The sequence below is a fragment of the Emydura macquarii genome, unplaced genomic scaffold (genome assembly GCF_026122565.2).
Source record: "Emydura macquarii macquarii isolate MOO-44397 ecotype Brisbane River unplaced genomic scaffold, CSIRO-AGI_Emac_v2 contig_374, whole genome shotgun sequence".
Lineage (NCBI taxonomy): Eukaryota > Metazoa > Chordata > Testudines > Chelidae > Emydura > Emydura macquarii.
This window is the reverse complement of record NW_027130511.1, coordinates 13,091,228-13,112,907: the sequence shown is the minus strand read 5'-3', so window position 1 is coordinate 13,112,907 and position 21,680 is coordinate 13,091,228. Positions and strand designations below refer to the sequence as shown.

Below are 21,680 nucleotides of genomic sequence, written 5' to 3'. Positions count from 1 at the left end.
GCCTCTGACTTGCAAGCTATCTTCTTATCACATATCAGATTCCAGCGAAGTCATAATGCTAAATTATTATATGTATTCATTTGCAGGTGTAAAAGTTTGTAATATAATAAAAACAGGAATATGATTTGCATGTAGGATCGAACAGCAGAAGCTGTGGTGTGAGGGAGAAAGCTGGTATTTGGTTTTGTATACCATAAACCATTAGCAATAATAGCAAAAGCAATGTAAATATCTCTGTTTAACTGTAGTCTGTCTTCAAGTTTTCAGTAGGTGAAGTTACTGCTGTAAGAAAAATTAGGGAGAGTTTATGGAATGGGTTGAGACACTCAAGAGGCTTTGAGGTTGATTCTGATTTCATCCACTTTAGTTTTATACCAGTTAATTCCATTTACTTAAACAGATTTGCTCCTGATAGACATGTGAGAGCTCAGGACCAGGCCCAATATATTTCTAAATAAGAACTCTATTCTCAGGTTGCATTAATACAAGCTTGTACCTCAAGTACTTGCCTACATGGTGGCCCTGCTCTCCTGGAATGGCCTACTCTGCTTAGTTGGTAGATGCAATGTTTGGTGTCATAAGGCCAATGTAACTGCACCAGTACAAACATCTAGTGTATACATGGTGCACCAGGGTAAAGCATGGATTGCACTAGGATAAACAAGGCCTTCACCAGTGCCTAAAAACTCCCACTGTAGATGAGGTCAGAGAGTTCTGTGCTAAAGTAGTGTCAGCAGGGGCCTCTCCAGAGAAAGGGGCTTCATAGTTAACAACCCATTAAGAGACATAAGGCAGTTCATACCTCTCAGAGCTATTGTTTTAGACTCCCTGTAAACTCAGGAATACATGACTGCATCGATTGTTTTCAGGTCACGTTTTCAAACTCTTCTTTGCAGCTGTAGAAATGGGAAATGGCACAATGTTGTAATGTGTGCTAACAAACACGATGTTAAGTACAATTTAGCATTTAGTGTAGACAGAACTATCGTGTTTAAAATTGTGAGCTGTTTGTGGTTAGCCCTGAAGTCTACCTTAGGGCTAACTGTGACCAGCTGGCATAATTTTAAATTAATTATATTTTTAAAAATATACACTAAGAAAGCTTTCATAACATTTATATTATGTTGGATTAAATACGTTGAATATTTTGAGATTTTTATCTATTTGTAAATCTATTTAATATTTTAAATCTGATGTAGTTTTAAAAATTGATGTGTTGTGTGATTTACAGTCTTGGAAAAAAATAACATAGTACTCATAACTTTACAGTTTTTGTGATGCATGAAGATCAGATTTTTTAATGTTGGTTAATGCTTTACTAATTAAAGTGTGCATGTTAATTAAAGCAGAGGCTAATGTTAATTACCTATATTAATGGAATCTCATGTAGCACCTGCCTGAAGCAATGGGTTCAATTTTCAAAATATCTCAATTAAGGCTGAAACTTTTGATTTGCATCTAGTAGGGTTTCAATTAACTGCACTGCAAACTTAAATAACACACTTAAAGGGATAATATCACCAGTCACATGCAGCACAGTGGAATTGGTCGGTTCAGTTATTGACTAGGGCTATGAGAGCTTTCAGTCTGTAGGTAAGCGCCATGGTATTGACATATGATTATTGTCTAGGGCTGTCATCACTTCTGTGGCTGTTGCAAGAGAGATGTTAAATTGCAGTATTAAGGTCTTGCTGCAATTCCATTGTCCAAAAAATAAAAGAGAAAAGAGAGAGAGAATGAGGTTTACTCACACATAGAATTCAATATGAATTTAATGGTAAAGATTCAGCTTGTTCCTCCTGAAACAAATGACCACTGTTACCTGAGATGTTAAGCCATTTTATCAACTGGGAAAGCTACACTTGAGGTGAAGTGAGCAATGTTACAGTTTACTTTTCAGCCAAGCCAAATGTTGTGATCGCATTCCAGATCCATGTCTCAGCCACCACAACAGCATTACGTGTCAATCTGAGAGCTTTTAATGAACAGCTTTGGGAAGCGATTAACCAAGTACTAGACATAGATGTAATCAAACTGATTGGAAATTCTAAACTCTATAAACATAGTGTCAGAAGTCCTGCGCCACACAACTTTATATGGAAATTATTAGAGATAGCCCAAAACTAGACCTTTTAATCTGAAGCTTCTCCTATAAAACTGTCGTGGTTCAGATAAAATGGAAGCTGGATCAAAATAATCCCAGGGCTCACTTTTGCAAAATTCAGTGGAGTTTTTGTAAGACCATACCTAAATTCCTTGACCCATCAGTAGTTAAAGTATTTATTTTAAAATACTATGGTGGCTTTTCACTTATCAAATACTTATCACCCCTTTATTTCTTGGAGATGGATCAATGACACTCTGGTATATCTTGCTTCATTTCTAGTAAGACTATATCCTAAGTTATGTAATTGTGGTTGTTGGAGGCTTTATAACTCTCAGGTTTCTTCTGTGTCTTTGAAACAGATCATGGTCTAATGTGAGCTGAATGCCCGAAGTAAGTGTGGTTTCATAGGTTACACTTCTGACACTATAGTGGAAGGAAGTACCTTCATCTTCTAAACATATGTACACAAACAGATTGTAATCTTATTTATGGTTCCTGGAAATTAACATCTTTAACTACTATCCTTGATAGATTAGAATAGAATAGTTGCACTTTGGTCTCCAAGGGCCAAGACTTGTCTTCTTTTGGCTGCAGAAAGCATCAACTATCAAATGCACGCAAGATTTCCACATGTAAAGTTTTAACCCAGCAAGGTGACACTGGGGATGTATATTATTTTCTAGTCTAATGTGCTATTGTCATATTAGTTAGGCTTGTTTTAAGTGATTGAAGTGAAAAGATGTTATGCGGATAGCATATGTTGTATAACTTGATAGTCACATAAATAGGTAAAAATGCAAATTCAAATACATTGGTAGGAACATCATGGAGAGATTGTAAAAATCAAATACTAAGATTTTGATAGAGGAAAAATAGTGACAGTTGGTGAAATTTGATGAAAAGAAATATATCATACTGTATAGAATTAGGTAAGGAAACAGGAATTTTACAACACTCTTAGGAAAAATACCAAAACACTCATTTCCCCATTATGGTACCATCAAGATGTCAGATGGCAGAATGCTAACAATAATACATTAAGAGCAGATGGAAAAAGCTGATAGGAAACTAACAAGGAGTAGATGTTCAGAGTCTTAAAGCAAGACTAACACTCAAACAGCCTTGAAAACATCTCCACTTTTGAGGAACAGAAGAGAGACAAAGAAAAATAGAAATAAAAAAAATTAAAGTATAAATTAGAAAAAGATTTCATCCATTATCATCCTGGCTGTACTCGTTAGACCCCTATTGGTTAGTATGTATTTGGGGAGTTATAATCACAGAAGACTGTAGAAAATCAACTTGCTTTATATCAGGTACAAAACAGACAGGAAAGTTTGGAAGGAATCAGAAGAAACTGAGCAAAATCTTTAGCCTTTTACAAGGCACCATCACCTTTCTAAATGTCATTATCAAACCAGTTACAACTAGCCAATGCTGCTGAAATAGCAAATATTGAATAGTTTCACAGAACTATTTGCAATCAATGTTAAAAACATTTCAGAAAAAATTGTGAAATACTTTTGAATAATTAATAAATGTGAGATGTAATGATCAGCTTGCAGATATTCCACAAGGAGGAAACAAAGCTAAATTAATCAGATAGTCAGTGAATTATTCGCTCAACACTAGCTGCAAATAATGTGTCTGCAACTTCAACCACACATAGAAACCAACACTGGTATTATAAGCAAAAGAGGAATTTTTAAAGAAAGTGTATCTAGTAGCAGTGAGGGAGAATCACTTCAGATGATTGTGGAAGCAGAGGTCCACATTGAAGGCCAAATGGCTGTCAGTTTATTTTTAACAATGTGTTTCTCATTAGTATATGAATCTCATGCCATAACGTAGCATATAGTATTTGCTGACAAGTGTAATTCCATCTACAAGGTACTGTGTAACTTAACCCTTATGTAGTTATTAAAATAGGATCTGTCAGCTCCCAAGCTGTCTGCCCCACCTCTATTGCCATCTTCAACCCCAAGTGCATCTGTCCCATGACTGTCTTCATTCATCCTGTTGTTTGTGACAGGCTTGTGTGTGTATTACCTCCTAATTGTGGTCCAACATGCCAACATTCTCTGTTCTGTTCTTATTCAAATCTATTTTTAAGACTCACTTTTCCTGTGATCAGTCAATAATCATGTATAAATGTGTGTGTATTTATAATACAATTGAATTGCCAAGATTTGTATATGTAATGTAAACACATGCATATAATGATGTAACCATTGTGCTTACTTCCCTCACTACTATTTGTAACCCTCGCTGTATCATATTTACAGTTTGGATTGCAGAGTCTTCTGGGTAGATATCTTGTCTAGAGCTGGGCAAATAAAAATTTTCTGGTTCACTGGGAATTCTGAAAAATTAGGGGAAAAATTCACTTAGGGTCAAACAGTAACAAAATTTTTCAAAATTTTTGGCAAATCAAAAAGTAAAAAATATTGTTTTGGGTCAAACAATATGTCTAGTTTCAATTTTGAGCAGTTTTAAAATGTATTTAAAATGTTAAAAATAATATAAAAGGAAAGGAAATTTTTATACAAAAAGTAATTTTGAACCAAAAATATCTAAACATTTTGTTTCTAAAATTTCAAAACAAAATGTTTTGATTTTTTTAAAATTAGTTTTAAGGTGTTTTTTTTCCCAACCAAAACTATTAGGTAAAATCGACACAAATTTGCAAAACATTTGTGTCACCAAATCTATTTTTCACAAAAAATAAAAGTTTTGTGCAAAAAAAATTCACCCAGCTCTAATTTTGGCATTCTTTTAATTCTGAAAAGCACCTAGCATGCTTTGGGGTGCAAAACCCCCAAATAAATAACAATAATATCTGCATTCATCTTTTATAAAAACTTCTGACCAAATGTAAGTAAAGACTGCCAAGTGTCACATCTTTGTGAGGATCTGAGTGGATGGAATACTGTAATAATGTAGCTTGTAACAATTCAATAATAGATAGTGTGTTTTGAATAAGAAATGATACAGCACTGAAGAGAAGGCTGTCAGTAGCTCATATGACTGATGTCTTTGATAAAAAACTGTTAAAACTACTGTATTGACAAGATTACTGAATTTTAGTTCTCTTTGGGTATTAGTGGGCCCAAAGGTACTTACCCAATTAAGGCTATTGAAAATGAAGAAAGATTCAGTTTAAGTCTTTCTGAAAGATGTTTTCAATGGCATCTGCAGCTCACGTCATAAAGAAACTATCGTCTAGGTGTTCAGACATCTAGGATGTAACAGGCATTCATTAGACAGTTCAGCAGAGGTACTTTATGTCATATGAGAAAAACATACTGTTCTATTTATTAGAAAAAAAAATAATAGAATGTTACCAAAAAACACTGAAAAATGTGTTTCCAGAGTATCACACTCACTAGTAAATCAAGCAATGGGTGGGTTGTGCAAATAGTGGTAGAAGAATAGTACTGGAAAGGGCCTGAAGAATATTCACTGCAACCTCAACCTAAAGATTGAAAAGCTGTACACGAAAAGGTGCTGAGCACCCTCAAGTCCTATTGGAGGCTTGCAGCAAATCACAGGATACTTAAATGTTTGAGTCAGTGGTACAGTGCATACTATGCAAGCCCTTTCATTACATGCACGGCTAACCTGTATTTGCTTTACTACTAAGCGTTGCCCTGTAGGTACTTTGTCCAGGTTGTGTATGCAGGATCAGGTCTAGTGTACTCAGCAATGACAAGCTGTAATTGAGGTTTTGGGGGAAAGTAAAACCAGCAAAATTCTAGAGAATTTTGGATGCAGTCAGTCAAACTCTCATTTCCATCAAGACTGAGAGGGGCAAAATGGTTATATTACATTTCATATTCATGTGCCAGATTATATCACTTGTATTTTTATAGGGTTTAACATAAGGCCCAGTCATGTAGCCCTTATTCTGTCAAAATTCCCACTTAAGTCAATGGCAATTTTGCCAGAATAAAAACTAAGGATCAGGCCCAATAAAAGTCAGACTAGAGCTTGAATGGCTAGGTATTGGTTTTTCTGAGTTGTATTCCACTTCAAAGTTATTTTTGGAACTTTGATATATATAATAAACATGTGAGTCAAAATTCACCTTAAAGTGCAGAGATAAAAGGTTTCCATTAGATTTTGTCTAGGTAATACAATAAAATGGTATCACATCATAATCATTGCCAGAGTAAAAGTGTCTAACCTGTTTTATAAAAGGTAGAATTTGCCAGAAGATTATTATTTATTATTTCAAAAGAGATTTTATTTTTGTTGCAGTTTGGGCTTTTAATTGTTCTATTACTTTTTCTAAACCCTGAACACTTTCTGTACATCAGTGGATCACGTCTTAGTACAATACACACACATAACCAGAGGTTATTAAAAATAATGTTATATTATCATCTGTTTTTTTCTGCATGTTACAGCATGTCTCTAGAGGCATGCAGCATTTTTATTTTCAAGTAAATTTATATTAGTTACAGTCTCCAGCTGTTTTAGATATATGATCATTTCCTGTTGGAACTGTTTCCAGGACAATTCTCTCTCTCTTCTTTTATTTTTTCCTCTCAAAAGAATGAGAAATTTAATTTAACAAAGACATCCTATAATTGCCTTTGTATCTAGCAAGGTATCTAGCAATCTAAATATTTTATTTTATTTAAAACATCTGTCTACATAATATCATATGACTGTACAAGCCTGTATCCGCCTTCTGAAAGACAGCTGCTGCCACTTTTATTTAATTTATAAGAAACCAACAAAATTGCTCCTTAATATAAAGCCCTTCTGCCACTATGTCATGTATAACATTTTTCTTGCAAGATGAAAATAGTTTGTATTTACAGATCTAGCTCTCTTTCAAATTTAGAAACATTTTTTTCTCTCTCAAAAAGATCACTGTGGAAACATAGGCTTTAAATATACATTTTTTAGACGTTCCAAAAATGAGAGTGTATTTCCTTTAAAACTAGCTACAAACTGAAGTCACATCTTAATTGCTAAGCTTTGAAGCTACTTAATCTACTGCCTATATTCTCAATAACATTGCTAAAATCAGCACCAATACTTCACAGTCAGAATTTCTTTGTCATTTTTCAGAAAATACGTGGTGAAAGATGGTAATGTCTGTAAAGCTCTTTGTCTTGTTGGTGTTACTGGGATTTGCTTGCTCTGAATTCTGTCTGCAAACTTTGTTTCTTGTGTGAGGCCAAGGAGCCAAAAATAAAGTGCTTAACTTTTAATAGATAGTATCAATTTAGGCATAACAGCACTCCAAGAATAACAGGCATAGGCATTCTACAATATGTCTAAATAAGACAAGTTTACCTTTTCCAGTGAAGTAATCAAAATATTCCTTTTTGGAACACTAAGAGTATAAAAGGGAAATGTTTATGGTTCCCTACTGGCACACTGTTATGATTGACAGGAAAAACCAACATGTTTGCCACATGAGACATCTTGTTCAGGAACTTTCAGGAGGGTAGTAAATTGGTGTTGGCACAAACACAAAAAAATAGAATGACTTGATTCAGCAGTTTTCAGTTTTAAATCCCTAAGCACTAAAGAAAGAAGTAAATATTCATCAAATGATCAAAATTTATATTGATTTTTATTCTGCATTAGCAGCTCAAAGTCAAGATTCTTGACAGGGCGGATGTCGGTTTGAATGATTCTCTTTGAAATAAGGATATAGGCACTGGGCTGAGTGCTACTGTGCATTCCTGAACCATAGGAAAATACTATTAGAACCCTAGGAAGCTAAATTTTTAAAAGAACTGTATGAAAAGGCATGCTTGTTCGGTACGGTTTTGATAACTAAATTGTTGTTATTAGTATGTAAAGTAATTCTTGTTGTTCCTGCCTCATTCCTTCCTTTCTATTATCATCTAAGGACAACTATTTTATAGAATTTCAAAGGAATTATAGTACATGTAGTACAGTAACTGAGTTAATAGCAGTATTTGCCAGCATAAATATACTTTGGAGTCAAGCACTAGTCCAGCAGAGCAAGAGAAGCAGAGATCGAATCTTTACATTATACATTTTTAATTTTTCTTTTCAGCCAGGAAATAAATAAAGATTGTTGTGGTGGAGTTTGTGAGAGGAGAACGAGAAGACAAACACAGCACAGAAACACAAATGGGAGGCTCATGATTATAGGACTGAAATATGTAAAAAGAAAAACTGTTGGAATGATGTAGGAAATAGTAATCATCCCCTCTTGTCTACAAAAATATAATAAAACAACGACATTTTAACAAAGTTAAATATACTGAAAATAATAGGGGAAGCTATCTCCATTAGAGGACTGATATACTCTCATTCCCTGTTGTAAAATGGAGGGAGAGGGTTGCTTCTATTTTTTTTTTTTTTTTTTTTTTAAAGCAGACACCAAAATAAGACACCAAAATACAGTAACAATCAGAGTGTTAACAAATTTCCCAGCTGTCTTAGATGCTTACAATTCAGAAAACATCTTTAACAGCATAGCTTTAAAATTAAATTTTCCAAACATTATGGGTAATGCTTTAATGTATGCAAATTGCCATGAAGTCAGCAGCAGAGAAGCTGACCTCTCAGCAATACAAATATTTTACGTTTAAAACAGTTATCTTTTTACATTTCTCCTGACCTGAGTAGATGTCAGATACTTCAAGAGGCTGATGCTTTCTCTGAGGCCCATAAATGAACATAAATAAGAAGCAACTGTCTATGCCTGCTCTTTATACATGGTTTAAAATGGTTGTCTACAGCCACATCTTCAGCTGTTGGTGTTGCTCTTGCTATGAAGTCAGTCTTGCTGTAATATACTTTGCCTGTTGTTACTGATAAAGCTTTGTTTTAGCTTTTTAACAATTACCTCATGATCGTCTCCTGATCCTAAATATCCTTAATGATATTTGTACATAGTCATCATGTACAGATAACTTTTTATTTCTCATTTATTCAAATGTGGAAAAGAATATTTAAACCAAGAAAAATGACCACCCCACACCTTAAGCGGGTGTGGGGTGGAGAGGAGCATTGTCCAGCTTGCAAGGGAAAAGGGTATAGCGATTTACAGGCAAAGGATTAATGAGAGGCTCAGGAGCTGCTGCAAAAGCAGAGTGCATCAGCATGGCAACATTGAGCCATCCCCCAGGGACCGAAAAGGCTGAGGAGTTGATAAAGGGCAAGCCTGGCGGGAGAAGCACCCATCATCCCTCCCCTTGAAGGTGACAAAATAATAGGTTTGGTCAGGGGCTGGAAGGTGGACTGGGATTTTATTTCACCTTCCCCGCAGCAGGTTCAGGGAAGGTTTTGTTCTGTTGAGTAGGGAAGGGAGTTAGGCTATGATGTTGCAACTCATTATGTAAGTGTGGGGCAGATGTCCAGTGCAGGAAGGGATGCAGTGACCAGATAAATGGCTTGGTAAAGGACTTAAAAAGGAGATGCTTGTTAAAAGAGCAGAACAGGGGGAGGGAGGGTTTGTGGCTCCCAGGACTGGCACTGCAGGGAGCCAAGCCCCCTTCCTTATAATCTAACGTAACCCTTATTCAAGGGGAGGGTGATAGTAAGGTCCCAGCAATGGGTTGGTTGGGGGACCTGGATGGAAAAAGGGGGGGACTGGCAGAATCCCCCATTAGATATTGAAACGATTATGGAGTTACCTGAGCTGTACACATTTATCAGTTCAGTAGTCCCGCATATCTAATAATAAAGTTGCAGCCTGATTAAAACCATAGCAGGTATCTCCTGTCCTCCTTTTTGTATAGCTGAAGAATGTACTTAGCCAGCATTTTTCTGAATACCAGTATTATTATTATTAAATATTTATTAAATTATTTGTGTGTTAATATGTGCTCGCTCCCTCCCTCCCAGCCTAGCTACTTCCGCTTGATTCTGCAGTGTAGTCACATTCATATCTTTATAACAGCACAGTCTGATGTCTGATGATATCATAACTACATCTCTGTTTCACTGCAGGTTCAAATGGGGGTGGGGAGAATAAACTCAAAGGAGGCAAAGTGTTCTGGGTTATTCGGATAGTGGCTGTCACCCAAATTTATAGTGGTCATACTACCGTAAAGTTTCCATGAGACTACAGCTCTGCTCTTGCTGTGAAAGAGAATTGCCATCCTCACTGTTTGGAGGACAGCTCCATATTTTGGTGATCTCCATGGTAAGTATGATTATTTTTTTTTATCATTTATGTGGCAATAGTACCAAAGGCCCCACAAAGGATTTAGGGCTTTTTAGTGCTCATCACCGTACAAACACACAGGAAGAGCTAGTCCTTGCCTAGATGAGTTTACAGTCTAGGCTGTGATTCTACAATCCATGGTGAGCCTTGCTGAAGTCAATGGAACTCTGTGCAGGCCCAAGAATCAATCTTGTGTGGGTGCAGTTGTAGAATTGGTTGCAAAGTCAAATAGCCTTTGCAGTTATTTAAGCATGAGGAAACCCTTTTTAAAATCTGACAAGTGAATTGATTTATATTTGTCTGAAATATTTGAAAGATGTATCAATTTGAAAGTTTTTATGTCACTTAAAATATTTACCATATACTGCACGCTCACAAATGATGCAGTCTAATACCACAGTAGACGTAATTTTGTATTTTCTCTATCAGATAGCATCATCTAAATAGTAGTCACATTTTTATTTAGTTCCCTTTTGTCAGAACAAATTTATACAAAATCTCAGTGCATTAAAAATATTAAGATATAAAAGAAGATTACTATTCAATAATAGAGCTGAAGTGTTTAAAGTTCAATATACAGGTATGTCAAAGTAATTTTAGAAACTAGTGGTAGATTTAAAATATAAATATTTACTTTCAAGTTTCTTTACGTGTACATATAACATGATCAGGTGATCAGGAACAGTCAACATGGATTCACCAAGGGAAAGTCATGCCTGACAAACCTGATTGCTTTCTATGATGAGGTGACTGGCTCTGTGGATGTAGGGAAGGCGGTAGATGTGATATACCTTGACTTTAGCAAAGCTTTTGATACTGTCTCTCACAGTATTCTTATCAGCAAGTTAAAGTATGGGTTGGATGAATGGACTATAAAATGGATAGAGAACTGGCTAGAGCATAGGGCTCAACGAGTAGTGATCAATAGCTCCATGTCTAGCTGGCAACCGGTCACAAGCGGAGTGCCCCAGGGGTCGGTCCTGTGGCCGGTTTTGTTCAACATCTTCATTAATGATCTGGAGGATGGGGTAGATTGCACCCTCAGCAAGTTTGCGGATGACACTAAGCTGGGGGGAGTGGTAGATACCCTGGAAGGTAGGGATAGGATACAGAAGGACCTAAACAAACTGGAGGATTGGGCCAAAAGAAATCTAATGAGGTTCAACAAAGAAAAGTGCAGAGTCCTCCACTTAGGAAGGAAGAATCCCATGCACAGCTATAGACTGGGGACCGACGAGCTAGGCAGCAGTTCTGCAGAAAAGGACCTGGGGGTTACAGTGGATAAAAAGCTGGATATGAGTCAGCAGTGTGCCCTGGTTGTCAAGAAGGCTAATGGCATATTGGGCTGCATTAGAAGGGGCATTGCCAGCAGGACGCGGGAAGTGATTATTCCCCCCTATTCGGCATTGGTGAGGCCGCATTTAGAGTATTGTGTCCAGTTTTGGGCCCCCCACTACAAAAAGGATATAGACAAGTTGGAGAGAGTACAGCGGAGGGCAACAAAAATGATTAGGGGGCTGGAGCACAGGACTTATGAGGAGAGACTGAGGGAACTGGGCTTGTTTAGTCTGCAAAAGAGAAGAATGAGGTGGGGATTTGATAGCGGCCTTTAACTACCTGAAAGGGGGTTCCAGGGAGGAGGGGGCTAGGCTGTTCTCGGTGGTGGCAGATGACAGAACAAGGAGCAACGGTCTCAAGTTGCAGTTGGGGAGGTCTAGGTTGGACATTAGGAAAAAGTTTTTCACTAGGAGGGTGGTGAAGCACTGGAATGGGTTACCTAGGGAGGTGATGGAATCTCCATCTTTAGAGGTTTTTAAGCTGAGGCTTGACAAAGCCCTGGCTGGGATGATATAGCTGAGGTTAGTCCTGCTTTGAGCAGGGGGTTGGACTAGATGACCTCCTGAGTTCCCTTCCAACTCTAATATTCTATTATTCTAACATAACAAGACCCAATAATGCCCCAATTTTGCAAATACTGAAGCACATGCTTAACGTTACATATCGGAGTGATCCCAATCAATTACAGTTAAATGTTTGCAGCATTGGGACCTGTCTGTGTGTGTGTGTGTGTAATTATATGATAATTACAATTTAGTGAAATGGTATTTCTTACAGTATTACATAGAAAGGAGATAATAGGGCTTACACAATTCAAATTCAGTTGAATTTATTGTACTTCTGTATTTTTTTAAACCATATTATAGTGTGCTTACAGTGACATATTTCACATTGGAAAAAACTTGTAATACTCCATGGAAAGTAGTGTTTGTAAACACTTCCTTTTCTTCACCAATTTGGTGATATTTATCATAGTACGTCCCTTTATCGCAAATTTCCTTTGTCAGTAGAACACTAGCGCCAGGTTCTGATCTCAGTTACATTGATGTAAATTCTGAGTAACTCAGTTGGCTCTATAGTCACTCCAAGCTTTTATACAGTATAACGTCACAATGTCCTTCCCCCCCTTACCCACTAACAGCCATTATCCAGTGTCTTGTCTTTCTCCACTACCAAATAAGGTCACTCAGACAAACAGGTCTAACAAGAAATAAAATGTATTTTCATTGATTTGTATTGTCATTGATTACCATTTATGTTACATGGTAACCTTTATAGTGGAAAGCATTTAATGTTGACATGCAAAGCTGGTCTTGAAGGGCGTGCAAAATCTGCAGCCACGGCCTCCTCTCTTCATTTGGAAAATCTTTTTTTTTTTTTTTAAATTAAGTTTCTGGTTCTTTGTGACAATAGCCTTCAAAATGTAAACCAATACAAATCAATTGCTAGGGTTGTAAGCTGCATGCTCAGTTTTCCTAAAGATGTCAATTTATTCACAATCCCATCAAAGGTTACCGGAGTTGATCTAGAAGGTTCAGAAATACCAGATCTTGATTTTTGGGCAGATCCTAGTTTAATTCAAAACTGTAGCGTGCAGTGCTGTGCAGTCTACTGTTGAATGTGACCATCACAAGATGCCTGTTACAGGCAGCCTGCAGATGAGCCATCTTCTCTGCTGAGCAGCCAGTATGACCTCTGACCACAAGGGAGATCATCTCAATAGTGTGAGAGGCTACTTGAAATAGAGTGCTAGCGGTTAATCCCAGCTTTGACACTGACTCCCTCTGTGGTCTTGGTCAAGAGCCAAAATGTTCAGACTTGCTTAGGTAAAGTTAGGCCAGGCAAGAGAGGATAGTAATACTTCCCCGACTCACATGATTTTGTGACAATTGAATAGTTAATATTTTTAAAGTGCTTTATGAATCCTGACACTCCCCAGAAGGAAGATTAGAATCCTCCTGTACCTGGGCACCTAGCAGCTCTCACAATTCCAGCTCATCATTCCTAGCAATTTTTGTAAAATATTGGCAACTTTTCACAGACATCAGCCCCCATTTCGTCCCCTGCCCTCATCCCCAAGCACATGCAGCTGCTGCGCTCCACTTCTGTAGCAGGAAGCCATGCAAACAGGACCAAAATATTCTTCCCTGTATACCCCACTTTACATTAAATTTGTCAGTTCACTTTGGTGCGATATCAAAAGATTGCCATGCTAACTCTCCTCAGAATTCTCAGCTTGGCCTTGTGAATGGTGGTGTGTTTGTGGTGGACATCAGTCCTTTGTAATTGCTGGGGGAGGGGAGCAAAATATTGTTTCATAGGCCAACCTAAAAATACTAAGGTGGTTTAGTTGAGCTCTCCAGATCTGCTGAGAACTAAAACAAGTAATCATTTTGACTTTGACTAACAACGAAGCTTCAGCATCATGTTGAAATGATACAGAACTATACCTTCATCTCCTCATCTTAGTTTAAAGAATAGACTGCAGCAGATTTACTCAGACTTCTGTGTTGTACTGCACATTTTCTGGACTGTGATTTTTTTTACTGAGGCTCCTGCAGATTATAGCTTTTTTGAAACTTTAAACTGATCAATACCTACCTGAGGTCTTCAAAGCCTCTTTGGATTTGCAATGATATCAGTAGAACATGAACTGAAAAAAAAAAACCTTTAAGTAAAACAGTGTGATAGATGAATTCGTATACAAAAGAAATCAGAAGGTTCCATCTGAAGCTCTGAGCTACCTGAGTTTCAGTTGCTGCAAATGTTTACAATAACTGAAGACAGCAGCTATCCTTAAAAATAGTTGATTTATTGGGGATCATATTTTCAAGGTAAAAAACTGGAATGGTCATCTTGTGAGGGAGTAGGGTTCACTGAGTATCGTTTTGGTGTAAGTCATGGTGGTCAGCATAAGAAGGAGGTGGTGAGGAAGAGGATAATGGATGCCTGTTCCTCCCTCTTACATTTTCTTTATATTTTTCCTTATCTTTTTCCTTTCCCCCATTTAGCTTCTACTCTTTTCCCCTTTTCCTTGCTTCAATCTTCCCGTCCTTTCCTTTTCCCTCCCTTGTTTCATCTTTGTATTTGCCCTCTCAGCCACACTTGTTCATGTTCTCTCTCAGTTCTACTCTCATTAATTTGTCTCCTCCTCCCTTTTCCTATTATATCCCCCTGACTTGTAGTACCCTGCCACAACCCACTACTGACCAACTGAGTCGGGGCAAGTAAGTAGAATTGTAGTCACAAGACTCCAGACTGGGTCAGTAGCCACCTGCATATGATAGCAGTGCAGCTGAGCTGCCTATAGGCTCACTACCTGCAGTAGTCTCTCAAGTTTTCACATGGATCTGACTTTGTGGGCTAAATCACCTCCTTGCTTGGCTGTCCATAGGCTGTTGTGTTAGGAACCTGAGAGGATTGGGATACTCCTAAAGGGATGGAGAGAGATTATTTGTATTAGACTTTTCTATGAGCCTTTAGAAATCATGCATGCATATACCAATCACTTCCCTCAATGGGTCAAGGAACTTGATGGGGCTGTGGTGAAGGGGGACAGTCCAAGCAGCAAGGGAGGGAGACACTTTCTAAGGGACAATTGGTAGCTCCTCCTCGTGGGAGTCTCTAGCACCCATTGGCCAGCTGGGAGAGAAGGGATGCTGATTGGCCAGCATTCCTTAGCTCCCAGGATTTACCTGGTGCAAGGGCCATGTGGAGCCTCTTTCAGCTTCACTCCAGCAGTCCCACCCTTCCCACCCTGAACTAGGAATGGGAATCTGGCCTGACAGATACTGCAAGTCTAGCCAGTTGCCGGTTTGTGGGTCAGGAAGCAATTTCTTCTCCCAAGGGTCAACTGGCAGAGGGCCAATAAGATTTTTGCCTTCCTCGCAGCAACTTCAAGCCACAGTGGGTTCAGTAGGAACATGCTTAGTATCTAACTGAAGTACTTGGTCTGAGCTGTTTATTCATCGCAACTTGTGGTCTGTTTCTAGTGCAGTTAAGAGAATAAAATGAATAGTTCCCAGAGGTAAAAGACCTGGGATACTGGTGGTGAGCCTTGGGCTCATGATATAAAGTGGCCTTTGCAGGCCGAGGTCAGATCTTGTGGCCATCACTGGCAGAGGTCCTCGCCCTGCTGCCCCCTCATGAGGGAGGACGCTGCTAGGACTCAGAGAGAGCTGAGTCCTGCGGGATAGGCTGAGTTAGGATTACCATCAGTCCCTTATTAGAAGTAACATCCATTATTTTCCCCTCTCTGTACAACAAGATTGGGAGTTGCTGAGCGCTGCAAAAAGCAGCAAGAAATACCCCCTGGCGAATGTAGGTGAGGACTGCTTATTATTATTATTTTATTTTATTAATAATAATAATTATAATAATATCGTATCAGGAGGAGGGGTAGAGGGAGGATACTAAAAAGCAGTCCCTTATTTTTTAAATACAATGTTGGCAACCCTACTGAGGATAGCCTGCCCCGCATTATGGATTATATGGTAACTCCTGCAGTGAAACCGATTTAATGTCTGGTATAGGCAAGTATGGGTGATTTGGCAGGTAGGCCACTCCCCTTATGTTAAAGTTTAACAAAAGTTGCAGGCTGCTGCTTAATTCCATGCATGCTTCTGTCCTCGTTTTGTCATTGTGTCCATGTCAATTTACATTTTGTACAGAATTTATTAGTAAGCTCAAAATGTACAGCTAAGAGAGGCTGTGTTACCTGTGTGTGCGGCTGACTTAGCTGTACAGGAAAAAGTATACTGACGGTGTAGGATGAATTGAGGGAGGACTCCTTTGAACACTGTAAGCTGCAAATAAATCAAGGAGGGCTTGCAGTGCATTTTGTAAGGTGTGCAAGGGCCAACCCAAGAACTCTACAAGTGTCTATCAGTGTCTTCTCAGCTGTGCAGCTTCTAGGATTTGCAGGTGAGGCATTTCAACATGCTAATGCCATATTTTTGCAAGTTAGCAGAACTTCAAAGCTCCATAGCAAGTAGCTTCTTTTTTTTGTTCCCCCACCCCCCCCCCATCTTTTTTCTTTTAAAATATATAGAAAAGTCTATGAACAAAATAAGATGTTACATGTGTGTATCTAACATTTTAGGAAAATTTGTATGGCACAATATTATGTCATTTGAGAACTAGCATGTGTTCATATCATTAAAGACTATCTCTTAATGCATATGCAGAAGGTGCCAGATTTCAGGTTGCACATAAAAATTTAATTATGGGCATTTCCTGACTTTTTTGAATGCTTAATGTAGTTTTTTGTATAGGTAATTTAAATATTTTTTAATTAGTGAAAACGAGAAAAAGAATCATTCTGCTAAGTTAAAAATGCATCTTCATTTGCAACTCCATCCTCAAAATGAGCAAAATTGTTTTCTTTAAACTTTCCAAACGAATTCACCTCTAGGCTGAAAACAATCATGGGAAATTTTATTTCATAAGATAATTGTTTTGGAAAGTTATCAACCACTCACAATAGAGGTTTAGAATGAAAGTGCCACCTCAACCATAACTAAAATAAAAACAGTTAATGAATAAGTACTTTCTGACAAGAATAAATGAAAACTGCAAAGCCTGATGTGGACAGTGCAGAATACATAAAGGCATCAAAGTGAGTAAACATCAAATGAGAGATTATCCTTGTGGGTGAGGAATCCACTCCAGAAAAAGATTGAACCTGGAACCTCTGTAACCCACAGAAAGAAACTATTTGTTAAGCTAAAGGGAAATCTGCTCTCTCTGTTACTTGTCATCTTTTCTGAGGTCTGTAAACAGTAGTCTGTGTTCCATGGATTCCTTTTTCTTCAGGGGTCTCATCAAAGTACTGACCGGTCTCAACCTAGTTTATCTAGTAAAAACCAGATGAGATTAGGTTTATTCCAACCAGAATATCTTGGTTATTTGACATATTCAGGGATTGCGTTTTCACTGGTAGCTATATGTAACTTCTATAATTAATTTATTTTAGATTGTCTTTATACTTGGTACAGTGTATCTGCTATCTTGTTATCTGAGCTTTAGATTATTTAAAAATGTATAAACGGCTACGCAGATGACAAGTTGTTATGTTGAGGAGTGCTCTTATGACAAGAAATGGGTATTGAGCAGTGTTCAACCTGCATATGAAATCAAACTTCTTTAAAGGATATATACAGCACATTATAAACTTGCTCAATTACACCAAACAAAAATACCTTAAGCATTAAAAGATTGCCAGAACCAAGTCAACCCTCTTCAAGACAGATTGTACATCTGTGAACACTTGGACTATAGCACTTTAGTGCCTGCTGAAATCAGTGAGGAAAGTTATGTATTGTGCATACTGTTTACACATTAATATTTTTACATAACTTTCTTTCATAATCATATTTCTTCAAAGAAGGCAAAATGCATATTCTCATTCATGACTACACACACATCAAATAAAACGCTTTAAAATAAAACTTTATTTTTTACTTATTTGAGTGCTAAAAAGCATTGCAACATACACTTTAGATTTTTTTTTATGCTCCAGCAACTCAGAAAATAGAGGAATAGATTTTCTTCAGATTGTACTAAAAAATTATATCTGGGTTAAACCCAAACATAAAAGTTTCATTACAAAAAGTGATTTTTGGAGAAAAGCTGTAAGCAACTGAAAGAGGAAGTTAAAATGGAAATGGCATTTCAAAATTAGCAATAATATGACTTGATAGTAATTACATCAATGCTGAGACAAATTATAAACAAACTGCACATAATCCAGGTAACCATGAGATTATATAGGTGTCCAAAACTTCTTTCAAGCATACGTTGCTGGCACTCTTTTATTTTTTCTTTCCAATCCAAACATGGCTCATAGTATGCATCCTCATTCTGGGCTTTGGAAATGTCCCCCTTTTTAGTGCTTTAATCTTGGCACTTTTTCTTTACATCACAAATGGCTATCATAGGTAGGTGGCACTCTTACCCTCTGAGCAGAGAGCAAACACTTCTCTTTCACTGCTGCATGGCATGTGAAGATAATTTCCAAACCAAGGTTTCCTCCATGCTAGTGCATTCATCTTGCTGCCCTACCAAGTGATTGACCCAGCACACTATTACTAATGGGAATATGGAATTAAGCTACAAAGAGGTGACATATTTAAGCTTATCATAATGTATAATGTCTTTTTTTTTATTATTTTAGTGGACCTTTCCTAAAGGAAAACAATAGCATATTGGCCCCAGAGTGCTTTTGAACTTAATCTTCCCTCTGTTCTTCTTCCTGCTACCCAAGGGAAAGCACAGCAAACAGCAGACTTTATTCTCGTGTCATCTGGTGCTCTGACTTCCAGAATCCAACTGATCACCACAGCTGCAATAAATAAAGTGTCTATTCAATAAGTTTTGATGCCAAAAATTATTCAACATTCTTTTGGCTAGGCATATAGACTGATGGAAAACAGCACATCTAACTTATTGCTTCTTCCTTGCAATCAAGATCGCTGAGTAATCATTGGAAACTAGATGGGGAAACAGAATCTGAACAATGCCAATCCCTTTGTTTTAATTTACAGTTATCAATTTAACAAAACAGACAGTGATGCAAGTATAATTAACTCTGAAGCATCATCAGTTTGTTAGCAAGAGATGAAGATTAACTGAAATGTGCAAGAAGTTTTATATATTTAGCTGCTCTTTTTCATAATATGGTATTCCTAATATCTTTTGTTCTCTCTCTCTCTCACACACACTTTTATTAAGCACCTTATTGGATATACATCCTCTTGGACATAAAGGCTATTCTTTGATAAGAACTTAAATGGTCCAGTTGTAACACTATATAATATTCTGTACTATGATCAGATTTATGGGACCAGCCCTATTAAGTATCATGAAAAGAAAGAAATGATGGTATGAATATTCTTCTTCGTTAAATTGTTTGGTACAGTCCAAAAGTAGTCATTTTAAATGCATTCCTTCTGAATTAAACAAAAGTATTTCCTCTTTGTTTTCTTTCTCTAGGCTGAGGTTCAGCTATGCTATCTGGAAGCACAAAGAGATGCTGTTGAACAGATGTCCTTAAAGCTGTATAGTGAACAGTACAACAGTAGTAGCAAGCGAAAGGAAGAGTTTGCTGATATGTCAAAAGTTCACACAGTGGGAAGTAATGGGTAGGAAACTATTCTTTTTGTTGTTTTATTCTCTCTTATCTGTACTTTTTTTTTTACATGATCTTCTTTCTCACTGCTGTGCTAGCCAGGATTTTTCCTCCTTAACCAAGAGACAAGGAAACATGCTATGTATATTTATTGTCATATTCATTAATGCAAAAATTAATGAGTTCCGGATAATTTTATCTACATTAATTGCTTTACTCCTAAGGGCTACCTAACTTTTTCAAATAGCAGCCCATTAGCTCTATGAGAAATTTTGTATACCCTTAAACTTCAACCTTTACTAAGCCTATTATGTCAGGTTTTATTTCTCTTTATTTGTTAATTTCTTTTGATGCTTCAAGGTTTCCTAGTATGTTTTTTCCAAAGACTTCCATGACATATCAGTGTCTTTTTATAGCAAACTTCCTTAGAGACAATTTGACTAAAGACTAGGTAAGTGAGAGAACCAAGTTCAAGTCCCTGCCTTTCCACATCCTGGATGAGTTCCCTAACCACTGGGATGTCAGGGCAGTTGTTCTGACTCTGGCACAATTAATATTTAATTATTTATACTAAGTAGAAGAAGCTCCAACAGGAGAGTTGGAGAGAGACCACCCTAAATTAGGCAGATGAGGGACTTGAACTGGGTTGCCCCCTTCCCAGCTGGGTGCTCTAACCACCAGGATATTCTAGTATAGAGACACTCTCTTTCTTTGTCTCTCTTTTTGTTTTTTCATGAAAAAAATAAAGTCTCAGTTTCATCCCAATGGCATCTGTTTCTCAATCATCTCTTGTAATTATTTTAGCTGTTATCTGTTGAGATTTTTGTGTCTAATGAGTTGGTCATCTCAGTTTGATTCCCTGCACATAATCTCTTCTCCAACTATTCCCATTGTAGATATATCTCCCTCATTTAGAAAGTTTGCATTCTCCCTCATTCCCACTGTAGACATTCTCCCTTGAACAGACGCCATAAGGACTTGTCCAAACTTCCTGAAGTCAGTGAAAAAATGCTCTAGCTCCTTCCCCAGATCTGAATATTTCTCTTCCCTGTAGTGACATCTAGATCCATGGCTGATCTACCTACTGCAAACACTCTGGCCACAGTCTTCTGATGTATTGGGGCAGCTTTGTTCAGGGCTAACTTTCAAAGGGCCATGCAATAGGTCTCTAATTTATGGGCTTTCCTATGATGTTCCTAAACATAGTACCTTATCATAGCATCACTGGCAAGCACAAAATTGCAAATGTAAATGACAGCATTTTAGATGTTTAACATCCATAAATCAACTATTTAGAGAGATAGATTGGGATTTTCAAAGGAGCCTACCGAACAAAGGGCCCCAACCCTGATTGACTTCCATATCAATGGGTATGAAGCATCTAATTCCCTCAGGCCCCTTTGAAAAACCTCATCCTTAAATTTTGCTCACATTTGATTGTGACTCTAAGATTAGGAGCTGTTTTTTAATATTTGGCCCTCAGTGCACATATATCCATGCACACCAGTTCTGCACAAATTATTTTTATGGTTGGCACAAGGTACATTAGTTTGCTTGGAAATATACAGACTTCTGCATGTGTAATCAAGATCCCACTAATCCTATGTAATTAGCCTACATCCATTTTCCAAAAACAGTCGTCTTGCTGTATAATAAGAGGGAAAAGTTTACAAGCCACCTTTTGAGAGGATAAATTAATAAAGTTGTATTCTTCAGTCCTCAGCAGTGAGTTAACCATTGAATAAGGAAGTTCTGGGGGCAACGAACCCCAGATCATCTCAACTACACTCATTTTCTCCAGCCAATGACTTTCTGTACATAAGAAAATGAAGAAAAAAATTTAAATTCTGTTTTAGATACTTAGTATTGAAAAGCTTGCTTTTCACTGTGCATGATGAAGAGCCTTCCCCTTGCCAGTGAGCTCAAAGAGCATAAGGTAA

General features: G+C 37.5%; 1 protein-coding gene across 1 annotated transcript in view; it reads left to right on the top strand.

The window, feature by feature from the left end:
- The window catches only part of AKAP6 (A-kinase anchoring protein 6), a 399,793-nt gene that overhangs the window by 279,519 nt on the left and 98,594 nt on the right, over positions 1-21,680 (top strand). The window contains exon 9 of the mRNA XM_067534299.1: positions 19,605-19,753. Within this exon, the coding sequence (XP_067390400.1) occupies positions 19,605-19,753 (149 nt within the window). The remainder of the gene's footprint in view (positions 1-19,604; positions 19,754-21,680) is intronic.